This window comes from Sus scrofa, chromosome 15 (genome assembly GCF_054392235.1).
Source record: "Sus scrofa isolate SSC_HxYL_T2T_F1_AM1 chromosome 15, Sscrofa_HxYL_maternal_Yorkshire_Landrace_v2.0, whole genome shotgun sequence".
Classification (NCBI taxonomy): Eukaryota; Metazoa; Chordata; class Mammalia; order Artiodactyla; family Suidae; genus Sus; species Sus scrofa.
This window is the reverse complement of record NC_139397.1, coordinates 51,904,510-51,924,674: the sequence shown is the minus strand read 5'-3', so window position 1 is coordinate 51,924,674 and position 20,165 is coordinate 51,904,510. Positions and strand designations below refer to the sequence as shown.

Here is a 20,165-nt window from a genome sequence, read left to right as displayed (position 1 = left end):
GGAATTTTATCCCCTAATCTTTGGAAATATAGTGAAAGATAGAAAAGCCCTGCTTAGGAGTTCCCATCGTGGCTCAGTGGTTAACGAATCCGACTAGAAACCATGAGGTTGCGGGTTCAATCCCTGACCTTGCACAGTGGATTAAGGATCCGGCATTGCCATGACCTGTGGTGTAGGTCGCAGACGCGGCTTGGATCCCGCGTTGCTGTGGCTGTGGTGTAGGCTGGCAGCTACAGCTCCGATTCGACCCCTAGCCTGGGAACCTCCATATGCCATAGGAGCGGCCCCAGAAAATGCAAAAAGACCAAAAAAAAAAAAAAAAAAAAAAGCCCTGCTTAATTTTGTCATAGTTTACTTGAAATTTGGTGTTCAGCATTATCTCTCCATAAAAGAAAACTTTAGTAGTGATATTTAGTGATTTAGCTTATCAGTATGTTAAGTTTTCCTTAATTTGTAAATAACATTGACTGTTCATATTAGATGTTTTATTTGTATAATATTAGATTTCAAATTTTTTAAATGTTATTCATGTTCACCACCAAAATATTCTTTATTCTACATATTTGAGCTCATTTACTGCAAGCCTCCTGTCGGTTATTCACTACTCTCTTCTGTGGACCTGTGGAGGTTTTATTGGTCATTTGGTTTGTTGATTGAGTTCATGGTTTATTTCCTTTTTGTTTGTTCTGAGCATCCTAAATAGGAGTGAAACCTTTTGCATCTGAGTTACTTCATTAGCATCATAACAGTAAGGTTCCTACGTTGGTGAAAGTAACAAGATTTCAACTTTTTTATGGATGAATAGATTTCTATTGAATACATATATACTATTTTTCATCACCCATTTTTCTGTTAATTGGGAACTTTGTCAAAGAGCAAACTGCCTTTGTTTTCTTCTAGGAGTTTTACTGTTCCAGTTGTTATTCAAATCTTTACCTCATTTTAAGTTGAGTTTTAGGTGTTGTGTCAGAGAATGATCTAGATAATTTAATTCCAGTAGTAATTCTGAGAACAGAGGCTGATAAAATACATCTTTCTGAATGCTATTATTACGTGAGGATTCAAATGCTAAGGAATTTAAATTAACATCCCCACAGTCTGCTGTGGGTACTGTAGGAGCAGTTATGAAAAGTTGTTGGGATTATCTTCAGGCATTGAATGCCTAGGAAATTACTTGCTCATCCTTGGTTGAAAGGTGGGTTTCATATTATTAGTAACTAGGCAAAAATGGAACATTGAGGATGACAGATTCAGAAAATAGTCCAGACTCTCAGCAGTGTATCTTCTAATCTCATAGAGAAGAAAATAATTCTCTTGAGTGAAATTGTGTTTTAAAATTGCTTTCTCTGATGTCAAATGGGAGAGTCAAAATTTTAAGAGGTTATCATACTTCTTTTTTGATTTTCAAGTGTCTGTGCCATGATAGTAAAGGTAGCCTTCCTGTAGCATAATTATTTTTCTCCATGTGGGGAAATCTTTTATCTCTTAGATTGCATTGTGGGACACATAAACAAAGTCTCTCAAATTAGTCTTTCAAGGATGCAAATCCAAATTCAAAGTTCTGCCCAGAATTTCTAACAAAGCCATGGTCCTTACCTATGGGCAAGTAATCATGAGACAATGGGAAACTGTCTGGACAAGAGGAGTCAAAGTGTCAGAAACCTGAATTTCCTTATTGGCCATGAGGTCCCCCCGACCCCTATTTGGGGCAGAGGCATTATGGGAGACTTGTGTCTCTGCCTGAATTTCAAAGTTTTCTCTTTATTTTTATAGAGAAAATCCATGAATTAAGATTGACATTCCAAGGAGCTGTGGACGATGGCCAGTCATTATACACAGTCCAGGACCTACAGAGACTTTCAAGCCCAGAAAGTGAAGAAGCAACTCCCAGGACCAGAGCTTCAGAGGGCTCCTGCACCACAGGATGAAGATCTTAAGGTATATGTGGGTCAGGACCATGTGAAACCAGGGGTGGCTTGGACTCCAGAGGCAGGGTTTGGACCTGAAATGTTCTGGATCCATCACTCACTTGTCCATTCCCATCCAAAGGTGGCTGCCTTTGGACCTGCTCCTCAGGCAACCTGGGCCAGAACCAACTGACTCTTCCTTAGTGCTCTGTCCTGCCTGGTCTTATCCAAACCTTCCCATCTAAGTCTTTTTGTTCCTGCTGAGACCAGCAGCCCTTCCTCCTAGGATGCTCCCTAACGAAGTCTTTGGTAAGCCCCACAGTATGAGAAAGATCCTGGCATTTAATGAACCATGTGCTTCTGTCCTTTTTGCAGAATCCGTATTCACCTCTCTCCGTCTGTCCTTGTACTGTCTTTGGGCATGTGCCCGTGATTTCCACTGACTCTCTGACCTTTTTCTCCTCCACCCACAGGTGAAGTGCAGGGACTGTGGAGCCTCTGGACACAAAGCCAGTAGCGTCAGGTGCCGTGTGAAGTACTGACAAGGGGCCCTGGCCCCCCAGCCCTTGGGCTATAAACTCAGGAAGGAAAATCTAGAACCACAGAAGCTTCAGATCCTACAGATCCTGAGGACCTGTAACCCAGTTGATAGAGGCAAGGAGCAGAGGCCACGGTGAGCTGTGGGGGAGGTGGGACTCAGTCCCTGTCTGCCTCCCCGGTGTCCTGTCATTCCTAGGCGTGGTTGAGCACACAGCGTAGAAAAGGAGAGGAACAGACTGCACTGAGTTCAGCCCAAAGCCTAAGTCCTCAGGGGGCCACACTCAGGAGTTCCTAATATTCCTTGAGGTCACTCTAGTGGGGGTGGTGCAGAACATATGCAACTTTGCACATGAGAGGAACCCAAGCCAGAGAGACAAATAAGAGGAGTGTCCTGGGAAAACCTGGATGTGTCCCTGGATGTGGGGGAAGGATGTGAGATGAGGGAAGAGGGTTTGGCACCACAGCCTCCAAACTAGGAAAAGGCACAGCCTTGTCTGTTCCAACTATTACAAGGAGATTGGGATCCCACCACTTAACGTGCTTTGTTCTGCAGGCAAGTGGGGCATCAGCTGAAGTTACTCCAGAGACTTCCTGGGAGACCACAGGGGCAGCAGTGGTGCTGGAAGGAAGTGACGGAATCCTGCGACTATGTGAGGGTGAGTCCCCGGGTCCCGCTCTCTCCCCTGGGCAACCCTGGTTGGCCTCCCTCTCCTCCTGTGGGAGGGACGTTGTACCAGTCTTCCCCACCAATGTGATCCCTCAGAGTAGTTTTCAGATGGCATTTTCCTGGGTTTCTTTGATTTGCATTCTGATTTGCAGGTCTGGCAATGTATGCTGCGGGGAAGTGGAGGTGATGATGCCAGTAGCATCCTGTAAGTAGCCTCCTTCGAGTTAGACTTCATGGCTGTAACTGTGACACATCCTGCAAAACTGTCCCTCAAAACTCCATTTGTCATCTGTGCCTGCAAAACACCAAGCTGTGTACAGTCCCTCGAAGAGGGGACAAAAAAAGCTTGGTTCCACTTATTTAACAAGAGGCACTGTTAGAATCTTTCTGTTTTCCTAGTTGATGTGTAAATGTAGCCAGGCAATGCTGTTGTGCTCTTTATCGTGCACACCCCTGAGGTTGGGTAATCACCATGTAGAAATTGAATCCTGTGAGATGTGTACTGGTTACTTTGAGTATTTATTGGATGGTGAGGAAATTCTAACTACAGTTGTTCTGTTTTGTCTTCTGCTACAGCATCCTCACAGGCTGATGCTCATCTAGCCATCCAGGAGGAAATCCCTCCTGGAACTGGAGCAGCCAAGTAGGCCACCGGTCAGGAAAGATGAGCTGAAATCTACCCAGCCTTCGGTGTCTCTCAGCAAGAAAAGTTTGGTGCAGCACCCCCACAGCAGCATCCAGGCTCCGGGCAAGAGATCTGCCCAGAGCTCCATCCAGCATTATCTGCACCACCTCAAAGAAACCTAGACTCAGCCCCATGCCAACCCCTCAGAAGAGCTCACCGACATCAGATCTGAGGGTCTTCCAGTATCTCCATCATCCATGCAGTACAACTGGACATGGACCCACAGTGACACCCCATGTGACCAGTAAGACACCTGCACAGCTGCCAGGCCCTCTCCCCAGCCTCGACTCAGCAGATCTGGCTCTGACACTGTCCAAGCCTCGCTGTAGCCCATCCTCCACCCACTAGCCTTGTTCCAGGCCAGCCTCTCAGGATGCCCTTCAGGGGAATAAGCAAAGGCTAGTGGAGCTGCAGTGACATGGTGCCTCCCCCACCCCCACCTGCAGAGAAGCTGGCCCCTCCTGCTCTGAGCTGCCCTGTCTGCAGGGAGCCTGAGGGTCCCTGCACCCCAGGCTCCTGAAGTGTCCTCTACGAGGACCTTCAGGTGTCCTCTTCCTCTAAAGAGAGTGACTGGGAGGGAGACACCCATGACCACTAAAACTTGTCCTCCAGCCCCAGGTGCCCTGAAAGTGATGATTCCCTGAGAAGGGGAAGTCACACAGAGTGGCCTGTCCCTATGAGTTAGTGGTTCTTCACCTTTGGTGGATGCAGACCAGCCCTGGGAACAGGCACCTGCAAACAGTGCACTTTCTCAGGATGGAATTATAGGCACATTCCAAGTGGAGTATACTTCCCAAACTGGAATGTAAAGATGTTTGTGAATCTAAACCCTATTTAAGGCATTGAGATGAATATAGGAGTCAATTGTAACTGTTGTATAAGTGGAAGCTATAGTGTTTGTCTGCATTTGGGGGAAAATGTCTGAACTTTCGACACCAGGCTAAAGGGCCCAACTTTGTTTTGCAAAACCTACTTTCTATAAAACTCGTCTATAGAAAAAAACCTATTCTATAAAACAAAACTCTTGTCTCTTAAAGTTAAAGAAACTTTAGCTCAATCCATTAACCAGAGTTTCCCAAAATCCAGATTAATTTCATAGGTCCTTATTTATAATGAAATGCTTATCCAGTGACTTGACTCAGCTTATTATAAACTTAATGGAATTAAAAAACTTTCCTGGAGTTCCCACTGTGGTGCATCAGGATCAGCGACGATGTCTCTGTAGCACAAGGACACAGGTTTGATCCCACAGTGGGTTCAGGATCTGGCATTGCTGCAGGTATGGCATAGGTCACAGCTATGATTCGGATCTGATCCTTGGTCCGGGAACTCCCTATGCCACAAGGCATCCAAAAAGGAAAAACAAAACAAAACCCTTTCCTATGCCAGTTTCCTCAGTATCATTTACAGTCCTCCTGATCAGAGTCACTGAAGGTCTGAGGGCTTTCACTGAAAAGGGAAGCTGTCCCAGGAGGTGGAGAGGGGATCGTCTGAACCTGGGGCCCAACTGCCCATTGTCCATTCTGGTAAAGACCACTCTACGGCCTGGCCTGGAACACAGCAGGATGGAGGGGGTGGGGCACCTGCAGGCCTGGACTGTCATTAGGTGAGTTCTCTTGAGGGGAGGCTGGAGGGCCATTCTGGCCATCGGAGTAGGTGTCCTTTAGGTCACATGGGACTGTCTCTCTGGGCCCCAGTCCATCTTTCCTGAGCAGAGCCTGGAGAATCTGGATGGCCATCCAGCTCGGGGCTCTCAGTGCTTCTCTGAGGTCTAGAAGGGACTGAGAATCTGTTTGTTTGAGGGACTTGCATGGGGACCCAGGCAGACCCCTCATCTGGGGCCAGGATGCAGATTGTGGAATTTGAGGAGAATGACATTGGCTTTGAGTTCGCATTAGGACACTGGGCTTGAACTTTCCATGTGCTAGCAGGGCTGAGGCCAAGCGTGCTGGAGGCAGCCTGAGGAATGTCAAGGGAGCCCAGGTCAGGTCTGCTGTCTGGAAGCTAAACAATGATGGAGGGACCTGGCGGGGGTGCAGGACAGCAGGCTGGGGGTTCAGTGATGTTCACCCATGAGTGCTCCTGAGCAAATTCTAGGAAAGATGTCTTCCTGGTGTTGGTAGGGGCACTGGCCTTCAGATGCTGTAAGAAAAGATACCGCACAGGGAATATATATAAAGATTTATCTCAAGAGGCAGAAAATTGGACCATATCCACCACTCTCCTCATCTCAGAGCCATCCAGCACCTCCAGGGTTTCCCAGGTTTCTCATTCACTGTGCTGTTTTCCTTCCTGTCTGGGCCAAGCTCCCAGGTGTGCCCCACCCTCTCCCCATGGGGATTCTCTAAGAGTGGACTGAGCCCCTTCCAGGTATAGACCCCAGGAGGGTAGGGATGGCTTCTTTGTTTCCCTCCAGGCTACCCCTGGCCTTGCCACTGATGGGGTCAGGGATGGAGAGACAAAGCACATTTACATCTCAATAAACTCAGATGAGCCAAGCCTCGGCACCTTGCTCACCACTGTCCACGTTCCTTCTGTCTTGTTCAAGGAAGCTGTGCTCAGCTGGCCCCAGGGTATCCTTGGCTCTCCTTCTCTTCCTTTGGCCCCAGGTGGGGGAAGGCAAGCCCCATCCTGGCCCTTCCCAGGGCAGCTCCTGCTCCTGCTGCAGCCTAAAGGCACATTCATCCTTTCCACACCTGTGCTCAGAGAGACGGCAGAAAACACAGTCAGCTTTCAGAGGTGACCTTCAGGATAGATTCAGCCCTCTGCTCACCCTAGGATCCCCCACCCACCCACCAAGAGGACCCTGTCACACTGGTCCTCACCATCTCTACATCCCATCCTCACCTGTAGGGGTATGTGGCGCTGATGCTGCTCCTGTTGACCTGCCCTCCGCCTTGCCTTCTTGAAGCTCCAGGGCAGTCCTCCTCAGTGTCCATGTCAGAGATCCTGAACCATGAAAAGCAAAATTATGTCACATTAGTACATATGTCCCTTCTGCACCTTCCCCTCAAAGTGACCACTCAGTGACCACTCATCAAACTAAGGACAACGTTCTTCTTCACACAAAATGGCATCACATGAAGAGACATTGACCATCCTTTTCCAGGTGGCCTTTCCCAGAACAGAATCCACACAAACAAGACAAAATGACTATGAATGCCGAATGTCAATTTTCACTCACTGAAAGAGACTGAAGTGTGAGACTCTGTGAAGGTTTTCTCAATTGACAATATTAGAGAAAGACAGACAACACTTTGCATGACACACAAAATAAAAGAATGGTGCGAGAATGCTCCAGCTCGCCTCTGGCTAGGACATTTGAAACTCTGACATAAGGCATATTTTCCTCCTCAAAATTCCAAAATTCCAATCTGACGTGATAGGAGGAAACTTCAACTACAACTGAACACAGGAAAATGTTTTCTGTCTGGGAGCCTGGGAGCTTCACGTCTTTAGGTGTGGACTGCTCTTTATTCACTGCTTTTCTTTGGCACCCACTTTTAAAATAGTGTCTCAAAAGTGTGAACTTTCTGTATCTGAACAAAGAATGAAAAATAAATTGCTTAGCCTCTAAATGCCCTCGGCCAACCACCAGATTCCATAACTGCTCAGGCACTGCCCCTCACATGCAGGGGAGTTTGAACCATCCTGTCATAATCGTCATTTGAAGGATGTATTTTATTATCCTTTCTCCTAGGAAATGTGGTTACAACTTAAAGAATCCATACCTGAAATGAAAACCCGTCTTGGTGCCTATTTCTCCAGTTGGACTAATTTTCTGAGGTTAAAAACCAGGGACCAAAATGTAATAGAAACCAACCCGAAATCCTTCTATCAGTTTCTCTGTCAGCAGATTCTCAGAGAGGGGGATGCTTCCAAACTCTGCTGGACACGATGCAGCTGCCAGGAAGCCGAGAAGGTTCCCTCCCAGCTTCTTCCCCAGGCAGGTGACCCTTAAGGTGATCTCATCATATCCTGAAAAACAGGTAATCTTTTGGTTATATTTCCAAGCAATTAAAGCTGTTCATACACATACCTGTGTATACTTTTAAACATTAATATGTCCTGGGAGGGAAAACATGCCCATTTACCAAGAAGCTCTGTTCCATTCTGCACTTTACCTTTTGACTCAAATAACTGTTCCCAAAAAAGTCTTCCTGCTGACACGGACATCAGGTTCATTCAGATCCGTCCTCCTTTGCCCTTTATTCCTGGAGATGCACAAAGTTGCTCTTTTGCCTCCTTCCTCCTGGTGTCTGGCATTTTCAGTTTCTAACATATTTTTTCCAGTAGAAATCAAGCCCCAGATCCCTGTGGACAAATGTCCTAGTTCATATAAATTAGGATAAGTGAGTGATGGCCTTTCAGGCATGTTCCCAGGTGTCCAGTCCCAGAGTGATCTCTGACCTCTAAGCCTGGTGGCCAGGCTTCCATGGACCCTCTAAGTCTCAGGCAGAAATGATAAGACTTCATGCAGCAGTGACCCAGGGCTGGGCTCATCCACAGCTGGCCAGACCAGCAGAGGGAGGCCCAGCACTCAGGGGAGGTTCATGGACTTCCTGAGGGGCTCAGACAACTGCCCTTGCTTGGCTGGACATCAGCATTTCTGAGGAGCCTTCAGGCTGCATGATTTGCAAGAATCAAATATGCCAAAAATGAAACAAATCCAAACAAAATCCCAAACTATCAACAAATAGCTCTTCAAACACAGCACAAATGGCAAGTACAAAGGCAGTTCTCAGACCCAGTGATCAAGCTGGTCCTCTCCAGCAACTTCACTGTGGAAGCCCCCCACCCTCACCACACCCCCAACCCCACTCAGAGCTCCCCTGTAACAAGTTCATACTGAATACTTTTGGACTTGCAGCACAAACTGCTTCCTCTGTGTGTCCAGGAGTGTGTGAGTGTGTTGCAGGGGTGCAGCACAGCTCACTGCAGTGCCAGAGGCCTCTGCTTCTTTTTGTTTTTCCTGGAAGCCTTGGCCCTCCCTCCAAGACAAGGGATGCTCCCCATGTTCTTTGGCCCCTGAGGTGGGGCACCCCTGGTTGAAGTGTTGACCTGGAAGTTTTCATGTTCTGGAAGTATCCTTCCCGTCCCATCTCCGAATTTCGACCTGTGGATGACGACTGCATTGGTCGGGAGGGCAGGCTCTACTTTCCTGAGGTTGAATTCAGCCTTAGGTCGGCTGTGTTCCTGGTGGCGTCTCCACTGCTCCAAGGTGATCTCCTGGATGTCAGTTTCTGCCAGGGGCGCCCCCTCCCCCCGACGCAGACGCTCTGATGCTGGCGGGGCTTCTGGGCTCCCCAACCGCTGCATCCCTGCCTACAGGATCAGTTCCCGGAGACCGAGGTGCCCCGTCTGTTGACGCTCCACCGGTGGCTCTTTCCAGCTCGCCCCTCTGGATGTAAAAGAGGACATAGGCGCTTTGGCTCAGGGCAGAAGCAGTGTCACAGGCTGTGACCTTCAAATCGTCCATTCTGTACCACTGGCCATTTCCCGCTCTGATGTAGCAGAAGTAGTGTCCTTGGTGACGGGTCCACCCAGAGTGCACCAGCACGGCGAAGAGCTCGTAGTCCAGGGCTCCGGCCTTCTGCACAGACAGGTAGGGCTGCAGGTCCAGGTGCTCAGGGTATCGCACTTTCTTGACCATCTTGTCGCCAGTGACATCCATGAACCGCTTCAGCACAAGGATCAGGACCTTGGAGGCCCTGTGCAAAGTCAGCTTCTTGGTGGCGGGTCCCTTCCTGAGACAAACACCACAATGGCAGGCATTTTCCCCGTCCAGTTTTTCAGCCTTCACCAGCTCTCTCAGGGTTTGCTCCACACTCTGAGCTGCCGTGATATCCAGAGTGACGTCCAGATAAGGGTCAAAAGTGTCTGAAACACCAAGACAGCGGAGACACTGGATCTGAGATCTCCAGCACCCTCCGAAGGTTTGCCGGATGAGGGTGTCTTCCGAGGGACATCTCTGCATGGCATCCAGAGCGAACATTAGGAACTCGTGGGCATCTTCCTGCCTGTGTCTGTGGAAGCTGGCGACCAGGTCCTTCCGAGGCTGGATGACATCTCCGGGATGCAGAAGGGCTCAGGTCACATGAGGTCGCACAGCACACAGCATGCAGAAGGGCTGCTTTTGGCAGGCTCTCTGGTGCGGCCCATTCAGCAGAGAGATGGCCTGGGGGGCGTGTGTGTCAGACACTGCAGCACTGCATTCACATAGCACGTGTTGCCCAGGTTCTGAAGCCAGCGCCCACCACCAATGGTCTCCAACTCAGAGGCACCTTTGTGGGTACTGGTCCTGCTGTCACAGGAGTCGTGTCAGCCTGCTGGTTGCAGACTGTCTGGGGGAGTCTTGGGTGCGCTGGTCGGCGCTTGGATCTGATCCCTGGCTGGGGAGCTCCATTTGCCCCGTGGCGGCCAAAAAAACACATAAAACAAACACAAAAAAACAACAGCTGTACCTGACCACAAAGATGTGTGTTTTGGTGGAAAGATGTTGGACAGACCCTCCTGGCCCCCGCTGAGAGAAGCAACCTCCATGACTGCAAATGACCCCCACAAAATTTCCTCTCAGAGGTTCTCTGCACAAGGATGTAGCCTTCCCCAGGACAGTCTGCAAATGGTAGGTCTGAAGGCTCCACCGGCCCTTTTATAGCCCATCCCACCCACCCAGGGCCAAGATCCAATCAGCTGCAAGCTCTTGGTTGGATTATGTCTGTGGGTGTGGCCACTTTTAATCCCCTCATAGAGGCATGGATACCTTTCAAATATTTCCTTAACAAAATACCGGAAATATTTTCAATAAGATCATGTGTAAATGTGCTCAGAACAGAAATGAGTTGGGGGCAAGGGCATATAGCTTTGCCCATCCCACTCATATTGTGGAATGGCGGGGGGAGAATCACAATTCAGTTGGTAATACACTGGTTAAAAAGATTTCTGTCTTTTAGGTCTCCCTCACCCGAAGGAAATAAAACATTTTTATACTTTCTCAACATCCCTAATTTCCACAGTACTCTTTCCTGACAGATTTTGATAGTTTTTTATTTAAATTTAAGTAGTTTATGAATTTCCCTCTGTTTTCAGGGTCACATCACATGATTTAGGAAATGTGGGACATTTATTTTTCCATGATAATTTGTCAAAGTGAGCTCACATGTTATGTAGGTAGAACCCTTTACATACAAGCTAGAATTTACATAGAACTATAATTTGAGGGGGGCCAGGCCCCTGGCATGTGGAAGTTCCTAGTCCAAGGATTGAACCAGTGCCACAGTAGTGGCATCAGATCTTTAACAGCTAGGCCACCAGGAAACTCCCAGAACTGGAAATTTTTTTCAAGAATTACTATCCAGGAGTTCCCGTCGTGGCGCAGTGGTTAACGAATCCGACTAGGAACCATGAGGTTGCGGGTTCGGTCCCTGCCCTTGCTCAGTGGGTTAACGATCCAGCGTTGCTGTGAGCTGTGGTGTAGGTCGAAGACACGGCTCGGATCCCGCATTGCTGTGGCTCTGGCGTAGGCCGGTGGACCCCTAGCCTGAGAACCTCCATATGCGCGGGAGTGGCCCAAGAAATGGCAAAAAGACAAAAAGACAAAAAAAAAAAAAAAAAATTACTATCCAAAACTTTTGTTTCTAAACTTCCTTTTATTTTATTTTATTTTATTTGCTTTTTAGGGCTGCATCTGTGGCATATGGAAGTTCCCAGGCTAGGGACTGAATCAGAACTACAGCTGCCAGCCTACACCACAGCCACAGCAACGCCAGATCTGAGCCAGTCTGTGACCTACACCACAGCTTATGGCAATGCCAGATCCTTAACCCACTGATCAAGGTCAGGCATTGAACTGCATCCCCATGGATTCTATTCAGGTTTGTAACCCCCGAGCCAAAATGGGAACTCCCTGTATTTTATTTTTAATTCCGTATTTCTCCCAGGGAATTCCAGCTCTATTTCCACAGAATCCCCTTGTCTGAGGCCCTGCTTATTTGGAAGACACAGAATGTTCCCAGTATATAGAACACACTCAAAAGTATTTAAGAGTAAAAAGGGAATAAATGGATCTTTTTTTTCCCACAATGTCCTTACATCTTTGATCTCCAAATTTGTGTGAGTTTACAATTTTGTGTTAATCTAGAAAATCCAATCAAATTGAACAGGGTGTGTCTCCCAGACTGAAACCCTATTAGATAGATAGGGTGTATCCCTGGAATGTAGCCCAGATTGGGTTATAAACTGTCCTGAAGGTATAAAGGCAATCAAACAGACAAAGAGCTGCATTGGTCCAGAGAAGGAGAAACTGGACAGTCTGGGACACTGGAGGAAGAGGAATTATCTGCTGGCTGGGAAACTTGCTCAGAACCCATTTGGTTTCAACAGCTCCTCCAATTTTGGGTTTTGGTGAGTTCTCCCAACTGAAAGGCAAGCTGACTTCATTCTCTTAAATTTTTGTTCGTTTTTGTATTTTTTTGACTACACCTGAGGCATGTGGAAGTTCCCAGGCCGGGGATTGAACTTACACCACAGCAGTGATAAGACCAGATCATTAACCTGCTGAGACACCAAAGAAATCCTTCATTCCCTTAAATTTTGATAAGCCCTCCCTGTCCTCAGACACACGTCCTATCAAAGAAGCTTCTTATCATCTCTAAATTATGTTGTGTCAACCTTTATTTTGTCACTCTCATTTCCTACTTTTGACTGTTTATGTCCCTTTCTTTTCCCACTCCAACATTGTTGTCTTGACTCTAGTTATTCAACCTGCCTCACCTTAGATCCTATGCTTGTGCTATCCAGTGCAGTAACTACCAGCCGCATCTGGCTAAAACATTAAAATTGATGCAATTAAGTAGCTAAACTTCATCCTTGATAGTGCTCACCATATGTCAAGTATTCTGTCAGCACATTTTGGTGGCAGTTATTTTTTTACACAACCCAGACGTAAATCTTGTCCTTCATCTTGGAACTTCTATTGGCACATTGACCTATATCTGATGATTTTAATTTGTTTATAAATACTTCATTTTTTGCTTCTCTGAATTAATTTCTTTTTATAGATTTCATCAAGTGATTTTCTTCATTTTCTTTCTTTCTTTCTTTTCTTTTCTTTCTTTTTTTTTTTTTTTTTTCTGGCTGCACCTGAAGCATGTGAAAATTCCCAAGATAAGGGTCACATCAGAGCTGTAGCTGCTGGCCTATGCCACAGCCAGAGCAACGCTGGATCCCAGCCACATCTGTGACCTGCACTGTAGTTTGTGGCAATGCCAGAAACTTAACCCCCTGAGCCACACCAGGGATCAAACCTTCATCTTCACAGACACTCTGTCAAGTTCTTGACCTACTGAGCCACAGAGGGAACACCTCTTCATCTTATTTCTTATGTGTCTTGGAATAAATTTTTATGTTAAATTAATTATCTCAAGATAAAATAAATCTCTTGAGATATCTATTGTACTTCTTCCAAAGAATTAATATACATTAACCTCCTTTGATGACTCTGACTTGACAGATGGACAGCCCAGAGCTTCCTGGGCTCCATCCTTCCATGTCCAGGGCTGCCCTTCTGCATATGCCTCTGGGCTCCCTGGCTGTCCGATAGGGATTTACATATTCCCATTTTCAACAGAAGAAAAATTCTGAGTCAAAAAGAATATTTCATTTTACCCTAAAATTTTCCTGGAAGAGAAAACCAAAGTTAATCATGGCCTAGTCTTGTTTAGTTTTCCTAGATCTCCTTCTCTCATTGGACTTTCCCAGGTTCTCTGGATAATCCAATCCCTATACTGTTTTTGTGAGTGATCCTTGGGCATTGGGAATTATCTGGTCAATTGATACATATCCACAGTTAGCAGATTGTAGATTAACCTAGGGCTTCTCTTCATTTCTGATTGAAGCTAGTAACTGCACTTCCAGTTTGATTGTGAAGGGAGGACAGGAGAATAGGAACTTAGTAAATAACTTTAAGGATATTTCTGTTTCAGGAGAGAAGGGATGTAATGTAGGGGTGGATTGTGGCTATAAGGAGAGGCTTCCCCCAAAACTAGGTGATGAAAATGAAGAGCAATTACATGATTTTGAAAGTGCAATCAGTACCCTGGAGGTTCCCATTCAGTAGAAATCTGGGAATAAGGAGACATTTTGTGAAAATGCAACAAGAAAAAGACATTGTAATAACACAGAGCTTATTCTGATGATTAAAGTTTGAGGTCATATCACAGGTAAAACCTAGGCGATCTTCGTTACACTAAAGGAATTTGAGTACAGGACACAGATTGAGCAAAACTGACAGCCGTTCTTTCTTTCAGATGTGTAACTTTGTCATATCATAAAGTTTTTGGAATCTCTGTTTGTCCTTTGTAAGTAGGTAAATGAAACCAATTTCCTCCTAAGCCTCAGACATTCCATTATTTCTGAGCATCCTTGACCTTGAGGATGAGACTATCCATGACAGTAACAGAGTCTTGGCCTCTGGCTACTACCTGGTTCAAACTCTCTGAAACTTTTACCTTCTTGACTAGCAACCACAGCTAGAGGCTTCTTACATGTGATCTGGAAGAGGAGACACCCTGCTTATAATTTTTAGGGGACAATCCTTGTCTCTTTGTTGGGCTGGGGTCACACCCACATGAAGGTTTGGGCTCCATTTCAGAGGGGTTGCAAAGTTGTGCACAAGACCAAAAGCTCATGGCTTTTTCTCCATCTTCAGATTTGCCTGCTCAGGGATTGGATTGACTGTGTGTGACCCAGTAGGGGACTCCTGGCACCTGAGTGATGACAATGCAGCCAATGGTGAGTAGCAAATGCCTCCTTCCCATGAAGTTACACCCCTAACACCATTCGATGGTGAGATTTTCAAACTGGTGTGTGTATCCTATGTGAAGTCTGTCCATGTTCACACATCTGAGTTCCAGCTGAGTGTGCCCAGGACTCTGGGGTAGTTATCATGGGTCAGGACCTCAGTGGTCACTAAGCTCCTTCCCAACATTAAACACACTTATGATGGAGGCCTGCAGTAACCTTGTGTATTTACATAAGAGAAAAAAAATTTCTTTTATCTCATTCAGCTCAGGGGCTGATTGACAAATGACTGACTTGTTGACTGTTTTGGGATGTAATGGGCTTAGGAGGGGGTGATTACAAGGGTAGAGATGAGGGAGGGCAGAGCACTGTGTCCCTAGAGAGTCATATTTACAGCCCTGAGTGTAACTAATCTGCTGTTGCCCTGCTCTGAAGCTGTTCAGTGTTGAGAAGAGAGGTTCAGAACTAAAGGGGAATCATTTTATTTTTTTCCCAATTTGAAACCTTTCACAATTATCCAGTACATACATACTATTGAAAATTCAGAAAAACGTAACTACAATTATCATTAGCATTCTTTCCCCCAATCACACATTAGATGTTTCAACACTTATAACAGGCTATTAAGTCCATTTATTTATGGAGAATCAAAGATTCTTCTAGGGAAATAATTGAAACCAGTAGTCATGTTTTCAAAGTAGCACATCATGGTGATTGTTCACCTTGTCATGAATCTGTAGTTACTTGAAATTAATAGGGAAGAGAGATTTAGTTATTGATTTTCAAGTGAATATTTATAATCACCTATCTGGAATCCTAATTACCAGGTTATTGAAAATTTTCCATTTTTCACTATAATATACTGCATGTGCTAATTCTGTAAAATAAAGATTATGAAGTCAGAGTATGTAGATGACTGCGAATGTAACTGAAAGGCAGATACCAGCTCAGCACTGGCAGAAAACAGAGGTGAACCACAGACAGATACAATCTCTTACACACCCTTATTCGTGATGTTTTAGGAATCAGTGTCGTTGAAGGATGTAGCTATAGTCTTCACCAAGGAAGAGTGGAGCCTGCTGGACACATCCCAGAAGAAGCTGTACAGAGATGTGATGCTGGAAAATATCAACCATCTGGCCTCTGTAGGTGAGTCTGTCAACAGCGATGAACTTATGTATGTGTCATTCCATTCATTCATTCCCTGAACAGGTATTTAGAACAGCTCCCTTGTGTCCTGCTCTAACTGCTTCCTGATTCTTTGATAGTCCATATATCTACCTAAAAGGAAGGTATTTCTTTACATGGCACTTTTCGTTATCACACTGAAATGTAATTTTGGTCACATTTCATGTATTTGTTGCTACTCAGTCTCAACACTCAGAACAGAATTGGTGATTCAAAGGATTTTTTTTTTTCTTTTTAGGGCCACACCCAAGGCATATGGAGGTTCCCAGGCTAGGGGTATAATCAGAGCTACAGCTGCCAGCCTACACCTCAGCCACAGCAATGCTAGATCCGAGCCACGTCTGCAACCTACACCACAGCAATGCTGGATCCTTAACCCACTGAGTGAGGCTAGGGATCAAACCCCTGTCCTCATGGATACTAGTTGGGTTCACTTCTGCTGAGCCACAACAGGAACTCCCAAAGGATATTTTAATGCATAAATAGATGAGTCAAATATTTTTCAAATTATCCTTCTGTTCCAGTCACTGCATGAAGACTGAGACCAGAGTCGAGTACATGACATCCTTGTGATTATTCCTGTAGGTCTCATCATAACCAGATCTTGTTTGAAAATAATATTCCACCTACTGTAGGGTCTTTTAAACTTTCCCATTTGGAAAAGACTGAGGACTACATTCTCTCTTTGAACTTGTGCATCGGCACCTGCCTCTACAGGGGCTCACTGTTTTGGCTGCTACTCTGGATTTCCTCCTGGTGTGGGTGGGGAAGGACCCTCACTGCTTTGTCTGTAGAAAATGTTGCCTGCACTGACCTCTTTATTTTCCTCATTACCTTACCATGAACTTGAGGGTAGCAATGGGTAATTAGCACAGACTCAACATCCACACTTGTTAATCAAACAGGTTGTCAGATCAGCAAAGCAGATGTGATTTCCCAGCTGGAGCAAGGGAAAGAGCTGTGGAGAGAAACAACAGGATGTCTCCAAGACCAGAGTCCAGGTAAGCAGCAGGGCCCTGTGCTTCAATGCAAAGAGGTTCTGGTCTCTGAGGGATTAGGTTTGAAAATGCTAGCAGAAACTTTTGTGAACTGAGTGATATATTCTAAAATGGTAATGAGGACATTGGGACAAAATTCCTCAAGTTGCTTTTATTTACTTTCTAATAGACCATGACTTTTAAAGTGTTACTACTACCTTAAGTGTCACTTTATTTGACACAATTTCCCCATCTAAATGCCAGTTTTTGAAACCTACTCACATGGACCTTGGTATTTGCCTGCATTTTTATTTCTCAAATGCCATTATAAAATCTATACTTTTTTTCACTTTCTTTAGGCAGTAAATGTCCCCTGAGGCAACAAGAAATGATATCCATGCTACAAGTCAAAAGGAAGCACCTATCCACTACCATGCCAATGGTGAGTTTCATGGGTATAAACACCAGTGACACAAATTAAAAACCTGGAAATGAGGTAAGTTGGTAACTTAGAACAATTGCATAAATGTAATTAAGTTGAGATCAAGATCTTTCTGGGAAAATTTTGGAGAGCTTGAAATCAGTTAAGAAATTAGTATGAGCTCAAAACCATAGCTTAAGGAAAATCAATCAGTTGCACGAACATGCTCATCTCCTAGTCTTTAAAACACACTGGGGGGTAAAACAACAACAACACTGAAGTGTTCAAAATTAAACTAACAACACTGGGGTTAGGATTCTATAAAAGAGAATATATGCCAGCAGGGGAGTAACACAACATGTGTATGCAACTACCATTGGAAATATTTGGAGAGGAGACTGTTACTGACTGGTGCTCTGGGGGTTTTAATGTAGGGAAACTTTCAATCAAAACTCATGGCTGTAGGCCAACCAGTAACAGCCTTATGTCTTCTTGCCCAAAGCAGGTTTCTCATGCACAAGAGGATCCTGTTGAATGTGATGATTTGAGTGACGAATTTACTCTCAGATCTTCACCTCCACATTTATCAACTCCTGTAAGAAGAAAACATAATGACTATAAAGGGAGTGGAAAATCACTTCATGAAAGGTCATTGAATAATGGACATGATCACATTCACACTAAAGGTAAATTATGTGAATGTCCTCTATGTGGGAAAGGCTTCAGTAACTGCTTTAGCTTCAGACGACACAAGATGGCTCACAATGGAGAGAAACCATATAAATGTCATCTCTGTGGAAGCGGCTTTTTGCAAATCTCTGACCTTAGAAATCACAATTGGATCCACACTGGAGAGAAGCCATTCAAATGTCACCTGTGTAGGAAAGTCTTCAGTCACAGTTCCTACTTGAGACAGCATGAGAAAACTCACACAGGAGAGAAGCCGTACGCATGCCAGCTCTGTGAGAAAACTTTCAATCAAGTCTCTTACCTTCGAAAACATGAGAAAATCCATCCTGCAGAGAAGCACTATGAATGTCATCAGTGTGGGAAAGCCTTTAGTCAAAGCTCTGGCCTTAGCCAGCACAAGAGAATCCACACTGGAGAGAAACCACATGTATGTCTTGTGTGCGGAAAGGCCTTCAGTCAAAGCTCTGAACTGACTCGGCACAAAAGGACCCACACAGGACAGAAACCTTATGAATGCCAGCAGTGTGGGAGGGCCTTCAGTCAGTTTGCTAATCTGAGAAGACATTACAGAACCCACACTGGAGAGCAGCCCTATGAGTGTCAGTTCTGTGGGAAACGCTTCAGTCACAGCTCTTCCCTTGGACGACATGAGGGGACACAGCACTGAAGAGAAGATCAGGGGGCCCTCAGGAGACAGTCTGACCTGGGGTGATATAGCATAAATGTCAGGAGTGTGAAGGAAACACCAGTCATTGCTTTAGTATTTAAACACATCACAGTACACATCCTTTAAGGAAGCATCCTCTGTAATCAAAATGGAAGCTACTTCAGGCATCATTCTTCTCAATCCAGACAGGCTTTAATACAAGGAAGTAGATCATGTGTGTGTTGTCCCTGTGGCAAAACCTTTAGCCATGGCCTGACCCCAGGGAACACTACAGACTCAGTCTGTAAATATAATATGCATGTTTTCAGCAACAGCTCTCAACTTGAAAGACCTAGACAACTTGGGCAGAGGATAACCCTTCGTTCTTCATTGATAACAATTGTTAAATGGGAGCCAACTCCATGTCCAGAAGCACTAGGACTGTAGTCACTGTTAATGAACATTGAGCCCAGCACCAGGCTAGACCTTCACAAAGAACTCAGTGAAAGGGGAAACACTGAAACAGAAAAGAAGATGATTTCTCAGAAATGCCAAAATATGCTGAGGAACATCAAAGCATACTTAATAACTCATATTGGAGAAGTAGTTCAATGTAAAGCCTGAGAAGTTCTCTACTCAAAGAGCAACCCCTCTGGCCCATGTGTGGATTCAGACTGTATAAAACACCATCAGTGTCATGAAGGGAGGAAGTCTGCAGAGATCACCTATTTTTTAGTCAACATTAAAGTCTCACACCGAGGACATAGCAATCCTCAAACTCAAAGTGGAGTTACAGTTAGATTTCATACCACAGAAAGGGAGTGTGTGTGGAAGGGAGTCTGTAAAAGAATCTTTTACACACAATCAGGCAGATTGTGATTTGGGAAATACCTCTTCAGGAAAATGTGGGATATTGTGGACAGTGCAGGGATCAAGCTGTATAGAATGTAGAGTTTTGTAAGAAATTAAAATTTGTGGAGTTCTCGTTGTGGCGCAGTGGTTAACGAATCCGACTAGGAACCATGAGGTTGCGGGTTCGGTCCCTGCCCTTGCTCAGTGGGTTGACGATCCAGCATTGCCGTGAGCTGTGGTGTAAGTTGCAGACACGGCTCGGATCCTGCGTTGCTGTGGCTCTGGCGTAGGCCGGTGGCTACAGCTCCAATTCAACCCCTAGCCTGGGAACCTCCATGTGCCACAGGAGCGGCCCAAGAAATAGCAAAAAGACAAAAAAAAAAAAAAAAAAAATTTGTAAATAGAATAATAGCTGCAGACATTCAAACAATAAAGCCTGTGGCTAAAGACACGTAAATGGTGGTGTCTAGTTTTCTTTCTGTCCCTCTACACACAGGGATTCAGGACCACCATCCTGGCAAGTGAGAAGAGAACCAGCCCCACTCTCGGAGTCTCCCTTTCTCAGCTCTCTCCACACAGCTCAGCTCCACTCATTCCAACATCCTTCCCACGCCATCTGTCCCCTTCAGGCCCTGGTGGGGACACAGCTGTGAACTTCACTCCACTTGTTAGGCTTCCCAGAACATCATGATCCTTGTCAGGCAAGGTCATGGGGGAGTATCAAGGACATCTAGTCCTAAACTCTTTGAGGTGCCTCAACAAACGGCTGTAGATGGAAACCACCTGGAGCCA

The 20,165-nt window shown here is 45.5% G+C and overlaps 3 protein-coding genes across 15 annotated transcripts in view; 2 read left to right on the top strand and 1 right to left on the bottom strand.

The window, feature by feature from the left end:
• Window positions 1-7,835, top strand: part of LOC100525433 (zinc finger protein 705A) — a 35,938-nt gene extending 28,103 nt beyond the window's left edge. For 7 of the 10 annotated variants that reach the window (XR_014829766.1, XR_014829760.1, XR_014829768.1 and 4 more), the window contains 5 exons: window positions 1,774-1,938; window positions 2,381-2,580; window positions 3,001-3,103; window positions 3,267-3,319; window positions 3,691-6,315. The gene's annotated coding sequence lies outside the window, so the exon portion shown is untranslated. Of the gene's footprint in view, window positions 1-1,773; window positions 1,939-2,380; window positions 2,581-3,000; window positions 3,104-3,266; window positions 3,320-3,690; window positions 6,316-7,640 lie in introns of those variants that run through there. The other 3 variants (XR_014829761.1, XR_014829767.1, XR_014829764.1) reach the window with 1 other exon arrangement.
• LOC106506205 (uncharacterized) lies at window positions 7,641-19,830 on the top strand. 4 transcript variants are annotated; one of them, XM_084999836.1, is made up of 6 exons: window positions 7,641-10,424; window positions 14,508-14,590; window positions 15,622-15,748; window positions 16,693-16,788; window positions 17,124-17,206; window positions 17,691-19,830. In XM_084999836.1, the coding sequence occupies exons 2-6, from the start codon at window positions 14,573-14,575 to the stop codon at window positions 18,540-18,542; spliced, it is 1,176 nt and encodes a 391-aa protein (XP_084855962.1). In that variant the 5' UTR covers window positions 7,641-10,424; window positions 14,508-14,572; the 3' UTR covers window positions 18,543-19,830. The 4 variants fall into 4 exon arrangements, with proteins under 4 accessions (XP_084855962.1, XP_084855964.1, XP_084855961.1 ...); XM_084999838.1 differs by lacking the exon at window positions 7,641-10,424 and adding an exon at window positions 11,525-11,673; XM_084999835.1 differs by lacking the exon at window positions 7,641-10,424 and adding an exon at window positions 12,079-12,223.
• On the bottom strand, window positions 7,817-10,205 carry LOC110256908 (ubiquitin carboxyl-terminal hydrolase 17-like). Its single transcript, XM_085000862.1, is given in 5 exon segments — window positions 7,817-7,867; window positions 8,861-9,080; window positions 9,082-9,970; window positions 9,973-10,100; window positions 10,141-10,205. Coding segments are annotated over 5 exon segments (1,353 nt in total).
• Window positions 19,831-20,165: the final 335 nt, after the last annotated feature.

Excerpts from the sequence above, each read along its gene's own strand:
- LOC106506205 (XM_084999834.1), top strand. Across the intron at positions 16,789-17,123 it reads TCTCCAAGACCAGAGTCCAG|GCAGTAAATGTCCCCTGAGG; the intron begins GTAAGCAGCAGG and ends CACTTTCTTTAG. Across the intron at positions 17,207-17,687 it reads TATCCACTACCATGCCAATG|CAGGTTTCTCATGCACAAGA; the intron begins GTGAGTTTCATG and ends TCTTGCCCAAAG.